The following is a 14,998-nucleotide window of genomic DNA, read 5'->3' as shown; positions in this document are numbered from 1 at the left end:
AGGTTTACAAGATGCTATACATGTGACGCAGTATGTGAATTATTATTAGAATACATTATTACTATACAATCTTCTAGTTGATGAACAATAGGATTGAAGTATGGGTCCTGTAACTTATATGTAACTTGTATGAAACTCTACTAACGTGTGGGTGCTTATTCTCTAAACTTGATGCGCATGGTTGTGGTGTTCTTAAGCATGAGTTTTCACTAACTGTTTAAACGGAGTTTCACATCTCCTGGGAAAATAATTTCATCTGATATTCTTAAGGTAAGAAAACTGATCGAGAAGTCTTGCACTGTGCTTTTTCTGTCTTTTGGTATGTGCTTCCTGTCAGTCTCTTTTCGAACCTTGACTCCTGCATGTTTTTGTTGTTTTAGAATTTCATACTTTAAGGTATTGGTTTTTTACATTAATTCTGTGTACTGCCAACCCAGTGTCATGTTATGATATCACATCAAACGCATACTAAAAAAGTAAAAAATTTGTTTTTTTTAAATGTTTTTATTTTTTCATTTTTTTTATTTTGATCACATTAGCAACCCTCTTTTTCAGTTAAACCTTTTAATTTTCTAAGTCACATATGAAAAAGCACGGTGGAAGCTTGGAAAACACGCTTTTCAAAAGTGCGATTACAATCAAGAAAAAGTTTTCCTGGTAACCCCAGAGATGTGGTTCTCTGTAAAAAAATAAGGGTCCAAGGTGATGTCATTAATGAAATTGTCTCATTAATCTTTTTCAAGAGTGCAACACCCCCTTCCTCTTCACTGCACAGAATTCCTTGTCAACGCTTGAACGTGCTTAATCAAGATTTGCAGGACGAGTTGGAAGCCCAAAAGCGCAAGCAGGACCTGACTCACCAGCAGATTCGTACCCTAAAAAGAAGCTACACAGAAGCCCAGAGCACTGTTGATCGCCATGAGGCTGATATTCAGGCTCTACAGACCAAACTAACATCTGCGATGGCTGAAATATTAGCAAGTGAAGAGGCTGTGGCCAGAATGCGCAATGAGCTTAAGCTAGAGCAGGAGCGTTCAAAAGAACGAGAGGAGGAACATAGCCATAGTGAAGCCACCCTACGAGCCCAGCTGAAGGACAGCGAAGATAGACTGCGTGAAGTAGAGGCCAGTCTGTTGGAAAAAAAACAGGCCCTTCGGCACCTGGAGCGCCAGCAAGCCCTCCAAAGAGACCATATGAGAGAGGTGCAGCGGTTACAGGAAAGGCTGCAGGAGGTGACGGCTCGGCTAACCGCTACTGAAGAGGGTCAGGCACTGAAGGAGGAGCGTCTGAAGATGGAGCAGCACAGCATGCAAGAGAGGAATGAGAGGGAAATAGAGAATCTTTGTAGACAATTATCCGAGGCTGAAAGTGCACAGAAAGAGATGCAGAACAAATTAGATGAGGCTGAACAGCAGGTGGAAACATTGTTAAGAGGAAGGCAAGCTTCAGGTGGGAAAGAGTACAGGGAAGAATTTCTGAAGGTTCAAGAGGAGGTGGCTCAGAAGACTGACATGGTGGAGTCACTGAGGGAGATGGTGCGTGTGCTGGAAGAGGAGAAAGGCCATCTCACCTGTCGCTGTCAGGAGCTTCTAAACCAGATTGCAGAAGCAGACCGTGAGGTGTATAAACTCCGCGATCGTCTGGAAAAAGAAGAAGCTGATTACAACACGCTGGAGCACTCCTATGAGAGGGCGACTCAAGAGTTTCAGAAAATGAGCCAATTCCTGAAAGAAAAAGAGGAAGAAATTCGACAAACTAAGGAAGTGTATGAGAGGCTGGTGGAGCACAAGGAGGATGACTTGAAAGAGGCCCTTGTTAAAATGACTGCACTCGGCAATAGCTTGGAGGAAACGGAACAGAAGTTGCAAGCTAAGGAAGAATTCATTTGTCAGATGAGTCAGAAACTGTTAGATAAAGTTGAGCCATGTGGAGCCGAAAAAGATTTGCAAGCTAAGCTTGTAGTTGCAGAAGAACGCATTGCGGAGCTGGAGCAGCATCTCAATGCTCTGCAGTTGGGCTATGCTGACCTGCATATGGAAAGGCAGAAGTGTTCAGATTATAGCAAGAGAGGACAACTCCAAACATCTGCTTCCTTCTCTCCAAACACATATGAGACATCTGTAGATAAGGAAGATCAAGAAAAGAGACTAAGGATCCGGTTTTCCACCATCCAGTGTCAAAAATACATCAATGATGAGGAAACGGGCCAGATGAGCAGTAAAGGCAATCAGGATGTAAACGAAGACATCAGACTAACTGAAGGGCACGGGTCCCCTAATATCACATCCCCTCACAGTAGTGACCCAGAGAAGTTCATCTCTATCATACATGTTCTAGAGACCAAACTGCTTGCTACTGAGGATAAACTTAGAGACCTCACACAGAACCTAGAAGAGCAGCGATCCATCCAACCAGGTCACTCGTCTAAGATTGATCTAAAGGTGACAGAAAGCAAGCCTAAGCCTGATACAGAGTTTGTTTGTGAAAGTGTGACACAAGGTAATGCTGCCAGTAAGCATTATGCTGGGGCCCTGGTGTATGTGGAAAACAGTCGGGAAAAAGTCAGAGCTCTTCTTAGCCACTGTCATGATACTGTTGATTCACAGCTGCACTCATTGTCAGAGATAGATAAAGATTTGGTCAATGCAGCTCTGTGCATCAGAGAGGGACAGGAAGTGTTCGAGGTGCAATCACCAGTTTTCTGTCAAACTCAAACCTCAGAGACCCGAGATACAGAAGCGCTGCAACTTTTTGCCAAGACTTTGTCTTTTGAGGCAGTAGTGTTGAACAAGATGGCTTTGTTGATACAAAATTCAAAATCTGACCTCCTACAAGCTCTTGGTGAGATTTGGGAAGACCTACAGAATATTAAAAGGAATGACAATGATTGCTTGGCAATAGTTTATGCTGACGTCTTGACCAGGAAGTTAATGTTGGAGCGTGAATTCTGGAAAGAACTGGAGAAAGCTGAGCCGAGAATTACTATATCCAAAGACAACGTTTCAAGTGATGCAGATGTCGATGGTACATTTATCTTTAACACTTTAATCAAAGCTGAACTAGCGTATTCTGTTGAAAATATTCAGCATTGCTATGAAGAGAAATTTCAAATGCTGAAGAAGGAGTTGTCTGAAGCTCGGACAAACCTGCGTCAAAGGGAAATGGCTCTGAAAGCAATTATTGAAGCTTCCAAAAGGCATGATCTAAAAAATGTCATAAACGAGGTCAAACATAAATTTGGGTTTAGTAAACAAACGTTAGCAGACATTCACCCGCCTGAGCTTGCTCCGTACATGGAGCAGATTGAAATGGAGGAGGCTAAAGATTTGGCTGAGGAAATAATAGACAGACACCTGACTGGAGAAATGACAATTTGCGGCGTTGACTCAATTGAATCATTACAGAATGCACATGAGAGCCTGGCTAATGAGCTTCAGAGACAAGCTATAAGCCTTCATAGGTATGCTCAAGAGATAGAAAGTGGTAGAAACCAGCCTGGATTGGCTAAAATGATCCATGCTCTTCTAGGTTACCAAACTTCACAAAATTTCACAAGTACCTCTCTTTGCATGCGTGAAGCCCTGATCCAGGCTCAAGTGGCATACGTGGCCTGTAGACTTCGGGCTGTGCATGAACAAGAAATGGGCTGGTGTAAACAGACAGGTGAGAACATGGATGCTCTCGTCCAGCAGCACGCCCACAATGTCAGTGTAATCCAAGAGAAATATGAAGCATCCTTCCAGGAAGAGCGCCTGAACTTCACACGTACCGTGGGCACGCTCCAGAACCAGAATGAAACCCTCAAAAGTGAGATAAGCCAACATGTGGAGCGGCTCTCCCAGCAGCAGGAGCAGGTCGCTCTCCTGGAGGAGCATTTCAAAAACGAGACCGAAGATCTGAAGCAGCAGCACAGGCAGGAGCTGAGCCAGGTAGAGAAAGGGCGTACGTCAACTGAACTGTCGCTCATGGAGACGACAGCCGACAGTCAACGGAAGTTAGAGGTTCTGCTGGTGGACATGGACACCATGGAGGAGCGGCATGAGAGTCATGTGAGGAAACTGGAGGAGCAGTTTGAGCAGAGGATCTGTGAGCTCCAGCAAGTCCACAGAGTCGAGATAGAGAAGTTACGTTCTCACTACGTTGACAACATTGAATCTGTGCGGGAGTACCAACCGGATAAAAAAGGTCCAGATGTTTCACAATCACCTCCTGGTGATGAGACCACCACACCGATGGAGGAAGGAGAACGAGGGAGGGGGGAGAACACGCAGCACCTGTCAGAGGTGGACTCCATGATGCTTCTGAAGGAGCGGATCCAGGAGCTGGAGACTCAGATGAACACCATGAGGGACGAACTGGAGAACAAGCACCTTGAAGGAGATGTGGCCAGCCTGAGAGAAAAATACCAGAGAGACTTTGAAAGTCTTAAGGTTTTTCTTTTTTTTCTTTTTTCTTTTTTTACCATAGTGGATTTTTTAAATTAGAGAGAATATCAAATAAGTAGCTCATCAATCTACTAATATGCACAGAGAAATTGAAGTGGGGAAATGGTGTGATTTGATACACTTGTTGATTCATGAATCCTGCAACCTAGATTAAATCAATCACTCACAAATTATTTGAACTTGTAATTATGGCTTTGAGGGATGTCGTATTTGTTCCACAATGTAAACTTTTTGATTCACAATACAGTATCTGCTCCTTTGATTCACGTTGCACATGGTGAATTTTCAGCACCGCTTGTTTGTCACAGTTCAATATTAAAAATTAAGGAATTTTTTTTTATTTTATGACCACATTCCTGCAAAGGTACTTGAAGTCTCATCAGCCTTAGATCAGTGAAAATGTGTGAAGCTTAGCCTAGTGAGTGTGCTAAGCTAAGAATGGCTATTGTAAATATCAAATGAACAGCCTTTTGACAGTCATTGTGATTATGTTAACATGTAAGGTTAGTTTCCTGAAAAGCTAACCATCAAATCCTAGACTTAATATTTATTTATTTATTGCACAGGACGTTTAATTCATAGTATGCTTTCAAATCTTAGTTTTACATAATAAGGCATTCCAGGTTGACTCCTCAAACATCGAAGGCATTCTGACAAAACTAGGAAATTTCTGACTTTCCTTCAATGCTGTTTCTTTGGCCATCAATAGACATACCATTTCCCACATTCAATAATAGAAGAACATGTCTGTTAATGACGACGCTGCACCTCTGTGGGAGTAGAATGTCACCACTCTAACTCACTGCCTTGCTAACATTACTGGGCTTTTAATTCAAGCACAATCTTGCATGACTGCTATCACTGGTTTTGCATGACCCACTACATGGCTTAGTGAACCATTAATAGATGCACTTGATTTATAGTCACGAATTAAAATGTGCGTGGTGATGAAAAAACTAATTTGCGATAAAATGCTGACCCTTTTTTCCCCCATAGTCCACGTGTGAACGTGGCTTCGCAGCGATGGAAGAAACACACCAGAAAGTAATTCAAGACCTCCAACGCCAGCATCAGAGGGAGATTTCCAAACTTATGGAGGAGCGAGAGAGACTGTTGGCCGAGGAGACTGCTGCCACAATTGCTGGTAAGGAATTGAACTGTTTTCACACTTGCTGCACATTAAAGAAGACCAGCAGGTTCTGATTATGTGATCTGACCTCAATGCAGCTATAGAAGCTATGAAGAATGCACACAAGGAGGAAATGGAGAAGACTCATCGCTCCCAACTGACTGGATTGAACTCTGACATTGATGAACTTCGCTCGCAATATGAGTATGTAATACATGTTGGAAAAGAGCTTTTGTGTTCTTTTGACTTTTGGTGTAGAGAAAGTGTTTTTCGCTCCATGGTATTGAGTAGAAATGCCAAAGAATCACAACAACCTGTAAACACTGCTGCAATAAAAACATCTATCACGAAATCACTGGGATGTATCCACTCCAGGTTAAGGAAATATGCCCTGGTGGAATCCAGTTGATACTTGATGACATTTCTGTCCAGGGAGGAGCTGCAGTCCATCCACAGAGAACTGGAGGTGCTGTCGGAGCAGTATTCACAGAAATGCCTGGAAAACGCTCACCTGGCTCAGGCGCTGGAGGCTGAGAGGCAGGCCCTCAGGCAGTGTCAGAGAGAGAACCAGGAGCTCAACGCTCACAATCAGGTCCCAATACACACACATGCACAGACGTATGTACATATATACATTTCTGTCTACATGCAGTAACATGACTGTGTCCTCTCCAACAGGAACTAAACAACCGGCTGACGGCAGAGATCACTCGGATGCGCTCCTGCTTCAGCGGTGAAACAGCGCCGTCTCCATTTACCCAGGGCAAAGATGTGTATGAACTGGAGGTATGAGTCAACGTGCCCTACCAGGGCTGCACTGTCTCACTGTTATTTCGCTATTTCACTACTCATAGTCACATTGAAGCAATGTCAAGTAAGAAAGATTCACCATAGGTTTTTTTTTGCAGGACAAACAAAGTAAACAAATTGTCTCTGACTAAGCTACAAGAATGTGTATGTTTTAAGGCTATGTGTCTGTCACTATTTGACTGTTTGGTTTACAATTAATTCTGCACCTTCTCTCCACTCCATTTACACACACATCCTCTCTCTTGTAGGTGCTGTTACGTATTAAAGAGTCAGAGATCCAGTATCTTAAACAGGAAATCCACTCTCTAAAAGATGAACTGCAGTCTGCATTAAGGGTAAACAAAACCAGTCTTTATGTTAAATATAATGTATTGCAGATATGTACCTTTATTACTTCGTGCCTCATTGCAAGATTAAAAATATCAACTTTATCACTATCAACAGGACAAGAAGTATGCCACAGACAAATACAAGGACATCTATACAGAGCTCAGCATTGTGAAAGCAAAGGCTGACTGCGACATCAGCAAACTGAAAGAGAAACTGCTGATTGCCACTGAAGCTTTAGGCGAGAGAACTGTTGACGGAACGCTCACATCTGGATACGGTAAATACCAAGTGTTTGCTTATTATTTAGCTCTCATTGAACTACGCAAAAAGTTTAATAACTTCCCAATTTGGTTTATAGTCATACTCTTAAGGTTGTTGTAGTAAGCAAACCTTGTCATTATCATGACAGTTTTCATTCTAAGTAACACTGGAACCACAGTGCCCCCATGAGGTCAAAGACGGAAACACATCATGATTTACCTTCATTATGTTTTTAGATATCATGAAATCAAAGAGTAATCCAGATTTCATGAAAAAGCAATCGAGGCTATCAAGAGGCGCACGGTCGAAGGTAAGGACCAAAACAAATTTTAGTTTTCTTCTTGTTTTGTCTGAGCTCAAACATACAGATGGAGTAAATGCATATATATGTGTTCTAAAGATACGATTTCAGCTTTATCTGTGATGTCATGTTGAAGCGTTTTATCACGCAGACTTTAACCGCAACACAGTTTAGACATGAGCTCCACTGTTGTTCTGTCGGAACGTTTTATTCTCTTGTCTGTAAGTCTGTCATCTTTTTGTTCTGTCCATCAGTCTGTCACTGAACAGGTCTCATGGGATAGCTGACACCCCCACTGTGGGATGATTTCCCCCACCCCTCTCCCAAGATGTTCTGTAGGTATAGCATGATGTAGAGCAAACTATGCCCTAACCACTCTCACATGATCTCCTTCAAACCTTTTGTGTTTCCCCAGAGCTGATTGCACTGTTCACCCGGTAGAGCATCCCAGTCATGAGTATCAGCTGTTCAGTAACACTGCCATTCAGTAAACTCTCTGGTTGTGTTCCTCTCCTACACTCATGAGAGCATAAAGGCTGGAAACAGCTCTAAATCTTGTAGCACAAAACTCACTGATTAACACACTAAATCTCATTCATTAGTGAGTATGAAAGACCACATAATAGTAGAGTAAATAAATGACACATTTAGAGGTGCCAATTGAAAGAATTTACTGCAAAACCAACACATAAAGATTAACGTGTTTCAGTCAACTACCGCTTTCCTCTGCTGTATTTCCTCTCACATTTGTCATGTGATCCATGAAACCAAGTTGTTTGGATCTGTTGCTACACAAATCAGATTGTCATAAAGTACTCCTTTTTATGCAATATATCTCCTACACATCTGTTAATGTTTTTTGCACTTTTATATGGCATGACATATTCCACTATAACCCTTTTATTCTTTATACAGGTCATCTTATATTTAGATGAAACCGTCTTTAAAGCATAATTAGAAGAAGAAGAAGTATACTATATTGATCCACCCAAGGGGAAATTATATAGTCACTCAGGTTTTGTTTTAGTTCGACAGTCAGTGTATACAGGCCCCTGAAACACAGCACACAAGGGGGCCTGTAAGCATGCAGTTAGTACACAACATCAAATTACACACACAATTATGCCTGGGATCGACATCCTGCTATCATGAAATGGTCTTGTTGACATGTCTGTGTCTTTTTTCAGACTCTTCTCTGTCCCATGTGTTTTTTTCCTCTACTAACAATAAATTACTGTCTTTGTCTATCTTCGACAGAGCCTGAAGGAAGGACTAACAGTGCAGGACCGTGTGAAGATGTTTGAGACAACTGGTCCCAAAATGAAGTAAATATCGAGACTCAGAACTTTTTTTCTTCCATGACCTTAGTTTGTCTCATCAGAATAAGTCTTTAGCTGGAGATGGGAAAAATCTTCTGGGGGCCAGTGTTCAAACTGGACCTGCTGCCTCTATGCTGATTTTTTTTTTAAATTAATGATAAATTGTATTTGTGAATCAACCCTGTGTACGGTTTCTTTAATAACTACATTGATGTATAATCTGTCCACATTGGAGGTATTTAAATAAACTGTGAGAGTGATGTGTAACAGCATTTTTATTATTTTCCAGAATGCCAAATCAGAAATACACAGTAAATAGGAATAAGATATATGTTTCCCTGTTTCAATTAATTATCTGCTGTATTTTATTATTGTTACAGTTTCTATACCTAACTTTTAATGTGTATAACTTTGCACCAGTTTTTTTGTACATAACTACTGGAGAGAGAGAGAGAGAAATATATAAAATGAGAGTGTGGTTTGCTGTTGATTGTTGGAGGCATCTGCTGTACAATAACCATGGTCTGACTGATAGTGGAAATCAATGATCAATGTGATGCCTGGCTTGCTTATGTGTGAGTGTTTAATAAACTGGAGTGTCTGTGTGTGAAGAGTAGAGGGGTGGGATTGCACTCATCACTTGACTACTTGAGGATTTTGTGTCAAATTGGTGTAGTGGCTTCAAGTCAGTTCTCACACTGCAACGAAACTTCCTGACTTATGTCAAATTTGGTGAACAATCGTGACTCGTTTGTGATACTGGAGGCTATTTTTTGAAAAGGTTTTTTTTTTTTAAATTTTGGTGTGAAAATATCTCAGATAAAGTATTTAGGACTTTGCATGACTATGAAGTATTATATGAATTAGAGTGATCATGTTGCCTCATTTTCCAATTTTATGCTTTAGTGTGAAACATCTAACACAAATAATCTTTGCTTTGCAAGTCCTACTGTTAGGTGTGTTATTAAAATGTTTTACTGTAGGCAGCAGTCTTGAAGCACTCGGCCCAGTCCCTGAACTCTCACTGAAATCTAGTGGCGCCTCGACTGAGTGAAGAATATTAAACATCCATGAAACCTGAGCAGCTATGGATACACACTGTATAGTATTCAAACCACGCTTTGTCATATATATATATATATATATATATATATATATATATACTACACAGAAAACTTGTGTTTTGTTTTAAACTTGTACCTTGCTCACTAGCTCTATATGAAATGTATATGAATATTTTTTATTGTGAATGTATAACGTCAAATAAATGAAGTGTTTGGAAATCTTTAATACTTTCTTTTGCTTCTTTGATCCTCATCAAGATTATCAGGAATAGCTTTAATTTCCATCTGCTCAATAACTGACTCTAAATAACCAAAAATTTACTACCAGACTCACATGAGTGGGAAAAATATCAAATTCTTTTTGACTGTGTTTCAAAACCATCATATGAATAGAGTTCCGTCATGTTTGAGAATTAATATTTACTGTAAACCTCGGTGAAAATGTGTCATCTTTATTACTTGCGGTACATAAACTTAAATGCACCTTCTTCATAATAATAAACTGAAATAAAAATGAAATATACAAACACAGAAAAGGCTTGAAATTTAAAAAAAAAAAAAAAAATTTATGTACTGATTATAGTCCCCGCAAGGAAATTAGTGGCACACTCTAGTTAGTTCAAATCATGCATATACTGTATACAGTATGTGTGTACAGGCCCTGAACACACACACACACACACACACACATGGGGCCTGTACGCATGCAGAGGAGGTAGAGTGGCGGCAGCTCCTTTGTGGTGCGCCCCAAATGAGCAACTTCTAAGGGGGACGGCGAAATAAAAGATTATTTAGTCAAATGTTTTGCATCAGGGCCACCATGGAGGTCTGTCATAAATATTTTTGAAACTGCATTGGGACTGACTGTATAATCGTCAAGTGAGATAAAGAAGGAAATGTTTCATAGAGGTCATCACAGCAATGTTCATTTTTCTATTTTCTGCCACTTTGTGGAGGCTGTTCTGCTACATGGAGCCACAAGGGGGCGCTAGCTACTGTAATGCAAATTTAGTTACTCGACTTTTTTCAGCACTTCTCGAGCCTTGAACGTCTATACTGTAACAGAAGACAAGAACAGATTTTAATCCATGCTTTCCAGGAGATGATAAAATAACTAAAAATCAAATCTAGACTGAAAAAGTTTTCTAAAAAAAGAGTCGGATGTTCTGGCCTAACCCTAACCTGAACCCTGGAGGCTGACCTTTTCCACTGTGTCTTGAGTATTATGGGGCCCGATCACGCTGGACGGCCCCCCACTAGCTGCCTATCCTGAGGGGTTATAGGTAGTCCTCTGGTAGGTCTGCCTCGGCCCCAGGGCCCTGACCTTTGCGGGTCTTCACCTTTATTGTCCCCTCCTGAAAACATCAGGGCCGATTGGTGCAACCGCTGTGAACGTGTTTGCCTCGTCTTTTGAAAATATGTTATCAATGATGCCAAACCGGCTTGACCAGTCAAACAGTGAACTAACTTAACTTACACAATTTTATCAAAATCTATTATTTTCTCTGATCATTTTTCATTTTTTTCTTTATTGTATGTCATTATTCAATTTTCATCAAAATAGTGAGACTGTTTTCTGCTCAGTTTATTCCAAGAAATACACTGTGTATAATACAATTTATTTCTATCAAATTAAATAACGCAGCTCAACATGACATTATCCATATAAAACCATTTACCCTTCAAAACACTTAATAACTACAGCAATTACAAATCAATTCAAAGGACAGTCTCTTGAAGTCATTTTATTGGGTTCAGACTCAAATGGTCACAATGGACAGTTTTTACTGATGAATTTGCATTTCAGATATTTCTCAGAGAATGTATTGTAACAATCAATGTCTGTAGTGCATTTGTAAGACTTTTATTCCAAATGTTTCCATTCATTCTCTCTATGTCTATTAAGGTGCGAAGCATCTGAGGTTAAAGAGTCCAGCCAGTGAGATGCCGGTGATGATGAATAATGAAACTGCATTAAGACGGGTGTCGAATCACTACGCTTTCAGTCATACTATCAGACATTTAACTGTCAGTAGCTGTCAAAGGGCTCAGAGGGCACTGGGCTTCTAGTCGCTGAATAGACGGGGGTCTCTTTGGGGTTTTTGCCGTGGAGGGGATGTCTGTGAACACCACCGATCGACCGTCGGGACAGAGCAGGACGCTGGAGTCTGCCTCACACTTTGTGGTTCTGCTCGGCCATATGGCCTCAGCAGAAGTGGGCCTCATGCCGAGACCACCAGGAGAGAGAACCTCTGCGTTCAACACCGACGCTTGGCTCATCTTGATCAGCATGTCCAACGACTGCTTCCGACTCTCCAAGGAAGCCTTCATCGCCTTCCTCTCGTTCTCTTCTTCCTCTTTTTTATCCTCCAGCTCCTGCTCCTCCTCCTCTGTTTCTGTCATGTTGTCTCTAAGGCTGCAGTCTTCCGTCGCTCCTCGGTCAAGAATCAAATCAGAGGAGCTTCTCTTCACCGAAAGGTCGAGGGGCCCGTCGCTCTGGCGAGCGGTCCGCTCCAGCGCCTGGTGTATGTGGGACAGCTCACAGCGGATCTTGCTCAGGTGTTCCCAAAGGTGTCGTTGTGCAGGGAGGCCCTCCTCCTCCAAGTGGGAGATTTTTCGCTCAGCCTCCTGGTACTCCTGCAAGGCCTTGGACAGGTCACTGAGGAGAGCAGCTACTGACTCTGAGGCTCCCTCCCCCATCGGCCGGGCAGCAGCTGATTCATGGCTTTTAGGACCCCCACAGGTAGATAGAGGAGATGACTCACTAGGAGGACTGGCCAGAGGGTCGTTGTACCACAGCTCACTGGGCTGGGTCTGGAGCTGAGCGTCCTGTAAACTGAGAGTGGGAGATGTTCCCTTTAGAAGATCACATCATATATAAATATAATTATTATAGAAAAATCACAACACTAACCTGCCATGAAAGAGAAGTTTGTCAGCAGTCACATTAATAGTCGGTGCCGTTGGGATACTTTTCAAAAGGTCCAAAGTGAAACTCACTGCCGGTTTTTTTTCTACAGGTGCATCATGGGCTCTCAACGGGGCCCCTGTCCTCTTGAGGCTCCACCTTCCTTTACTATCTTTGGTTGTTGCTGAAAGTTTATCCCCCAACCGGGAGCCCTGGTCGGGTGAGTCTCTCTGGGGTGACAACCAGCCAGCAGCGGGGGAGGCTGTGGCGGCCCCCGGCCGCAAAGCCGGCACTTTCCATAGATTGGCTTTAGGTTGGGGGCCAGCGATGGAGTTCGCTTCCAGATCGTTTGAGGATGTCTTGAGGATTTTGGTGACATCACTCTGACTAGAGGCCTGTCCAAATGAGTGTTCACAAAGGAAGGGATAGTAGAGGCGAGGGGGGATGAGCGCTCTGTCCGTGGGGGTGTTGGAGACTGGGTGCATCAGCTGAGCAGCTGATGCCAGGAAAGGGAGTTGGGCGATCTGGGCATGGGTCTGCGTGGTGACTCCTGCAGCGGCGGTGGGAATCGCTGAGCTCATGTAGGAGAACAGGCTGGGGCTGATGGGGTAGCCCACCCCAAGCATGGACAGGTTGAGTCCAGTGGGATCCTGGTAATCCATCAGGTTTGGGGGAGGAGGGTAACAAGGGATGGAGCTGGCCACTCTGGGCTGAGCACCTTCAGCTTTGGCCTTGGTGTGGCTGGAGGTAAACAGCCTCCACTGCTCCGACAGCAGGCCGGGAGCCGCCTTGGTTAGCTTGTAGTGTTTGAGCTGCGCCTCCATCTCGACTGAGCGCGCTCGTAAAAGCTGATCCTCCAGGGAGAGCATGTCGGCCATCAGGAGCTCTGATTCTGGCTGTTTGATTTTCTTGGTGGCACACTCTGCAGCTTCTCCGCCGTTGTTACCAGAGCTCTCCTTCATCAGCCCGGCGGTTTCTCCTCCGTCTTCTCGTCCTCCCTCCTCTTCCTCTTCAGGCCCCTGGCTTTCCCTGTCTTCCCCTTCCTCCTCGACCCTTTGTAGCCGTTTTCTCTCCTCGTGCTCAATCCCATCTTTTCCGGTCACTTGGAGATCGTGTGCTACCTGAAATGGTCGTAGTTGTTCTGGTTGCAGGATGTTTCCCTTCTTATAAGGCCAGTCTGACTCGATGAGCAGAGACAGGGAGTTCTTGCACAGGCTGTACTTCATGTGGTTGTACAGGTGAGATTTCTCCATGCAGGTAAAGGGACACTGGAAGCATTTGTAGTTGTAGGGTTTGCCCCACGGTCGGGGGATGTAGTGAGGCTTCTTAGGCTTGCGTTCCTTGTGTTTGCTGGCCAATGTCACCTTGCAAGCATCGTCTTTGGACATGATTGAGTCTGGAGGTTTATAAAGATTGTATGAATGTATTAAATAGATGAAGATTCAAGATTGATTTTCAGACTTTATATCATTTGAACCCGGATGCATTTCACTGAATGTGAGTTTTTTTCCTCAGTTTATTGGGTCGTTGATGATCATTTCTTGAACCTGTGAACACAGTAGACAGTTTTGGATGAATAACTGTGATATCTTTAAAAACAGCTAATGACAAGCAGATTATAAATTACAAAGTGACAAAGAAGGAATTTCACATTTTACCTCCAACTATTGTTTGGGCATTGCAGCTCTGTCATAAATGTAAATAAGTATTATAAAGTTGTATGTGCTGAAGGATGGTGTGTTTATGCACATGTTTGTCATGAGAGCACATTTGTTGTCTGCCTAAAGTGAGGGTTGCCACTAACCTAACTGCAGGGAGGCCCACGCCGCTCTGTTCTAACTGTACCTGCCACTACTCATTAGTTCCACTGCAGCACCAGGCGCCGGCAAGGTCCAGGCTGGGGGGCAAACAGGGCTGTCACAGGGGACTCTGCACCTGTGCGGGGGGCCCTATTTACACTCACAGGCCTACTTGAGTTTAGGGCCAGACCCTCGGAGGCCGGCTACAGGCACTAAAGGACCAGGATGATGATTGCGTAGAGACGGGTGTGGATGGGAAAGAGGAGCTGGGGGTTTGAGGCCCAGTTCCTAATGAGAGCCTGGCATCATGCCTATAGGGCGTCATTAGTGCCAGGTCTGGGATCTGGGTCAGGACGTGGTGCACAAGTTCAAATGCTATCCTGTACTCCTACGCACTTCCACAAACTGTCTTATATCACTGTCTTATATCCGTGCTATTATCACTTAGTCGATAAGTGATAATAGCACGGATTAGTGGCACGTCACTGGTATCTTACTCAAAGGATGTATTTAAATTTAGATTTTTAGATTTAGATTTAGACAATCTTTAATTACCGAAGCAGGTGATACCTGATGATGCAGATGACTTACTTTTGCAAATTATGCCATATATTAATTTTTAAATTATCTTT

General features: G+C 42.9%; 2 protein-coding genes across 8 annotated transcripts in view; one reads left to right on the top strand and one right to left on the bottom strand.

Annotated features, from left to right (window-relative positions):
* Positions 1-9,879, top strand: part of si:ch73-103b11.2 (GRIP and coiled-coil domain-containing protein 2) — a 44,164-nt gene extending 34,285 nt beyond the window's left edge. For 6 of the 7 annotated variants that reach the window (XM_068304687.1, XM_068304688.1, XM_068304690.1 and 3 more), the window contains 10 exons: positions 744-4,430; positions 5,442-5,589; positions 5,673-5,778; positions 6,007-6,166; positions 6,253-6,360; positions 6,633-6,719; positions 6,829-6,991; positions 7,212-7,285; positions 7,531-7,611; positions 8,534-9,879. In XM_068304687.1, coding sequence (XP_068160788.1) covers positions 744-4,430; positions 5,442-5,589; positions 5,673-5,778; positions 6,007-6,166; positions 6,253-6,360; positions 6,633-6,719; positions 6,829-6,991; positions 7,212-7,285; positions 7,531-7,563 — 4,566 coding nt within the window. In that variant the 3' untranslated portion in view covers positions 7,564-7,611; positions 8,534-9,879. Of the gene's footprint in view, positions 1-743; positions 4,431-5,441; positions 5,590-5,672; positions 5,779-6,006; positions 6,167-6,252; positions 6,361-6,632; positions 6,720-6,828; positions 6,992-7,211; positions 7,286-7,530; positions 7,616-8,533 lie in introns of all 7 variants that reach the window. The other variant, XR_011034001.1, reaches the window with a different exon arrangement.
* A 1,539-nt stretch (positions 9,880-11,418) lies between these two features.
* Positions 11,419-14,002, bottom strand: prr35 (proline rich 35). The gene is made up of 2 exons (XM_068305986.1): positions 12,574-14,002; positions 11,419-12,495 (listed from the first exon to the last, which is right to left on the bottom strand). Exons 1-2 carry the CDS (start codon positions 13,953-13,955, stop codon positions 11,682-11,684), a joined length of 2,196 nt encoding a protein of 731 aa, XP_068162087.1. The 5' UTR covers positions 13,956-14,002; the 3' UTR covers positions 11,419-11,681.
* Between the last annotated feature and the right edge of the window lie 996 nt (positions 14,003-14,998).

Source organism: Antennarius striatus, chromosome 21, assembly GCF_040054535.1.
Source record: "Antennarius striatus isolate MH-2024 chromosome 21, ASM4005453v1, whole genome shotgun sequence".
Classification (NCBI taxonomy): domain Eukaryota; kingdom Metazoa; phylum Chordata; class Actinopteri; order Lophiiformes; family Antennariidae; genus Antennarius; species Antennarius striatus.
The sequence above is the reverse complement of the archived record's forward strand: the minus strand, read 5'-3'. Positions and strand labels throughout refer to the sequence as shown.

Coding starts and splice junctions, on each gene's coding strand:
- prr35 (XM_068305986.1), bottom strand. CDS start 13,955: ATGTCCAAAGACGATGCTTGCAAGGTGACATTGGCCAGCAAACACAAG. Junction 12,496..12,573: donor AAACTTCTCTTTCATGGCAG/GTTAGTGTTGTG, acceptor TCCCACTCTCAG/TTTACAGGACGCTCAGCTCC.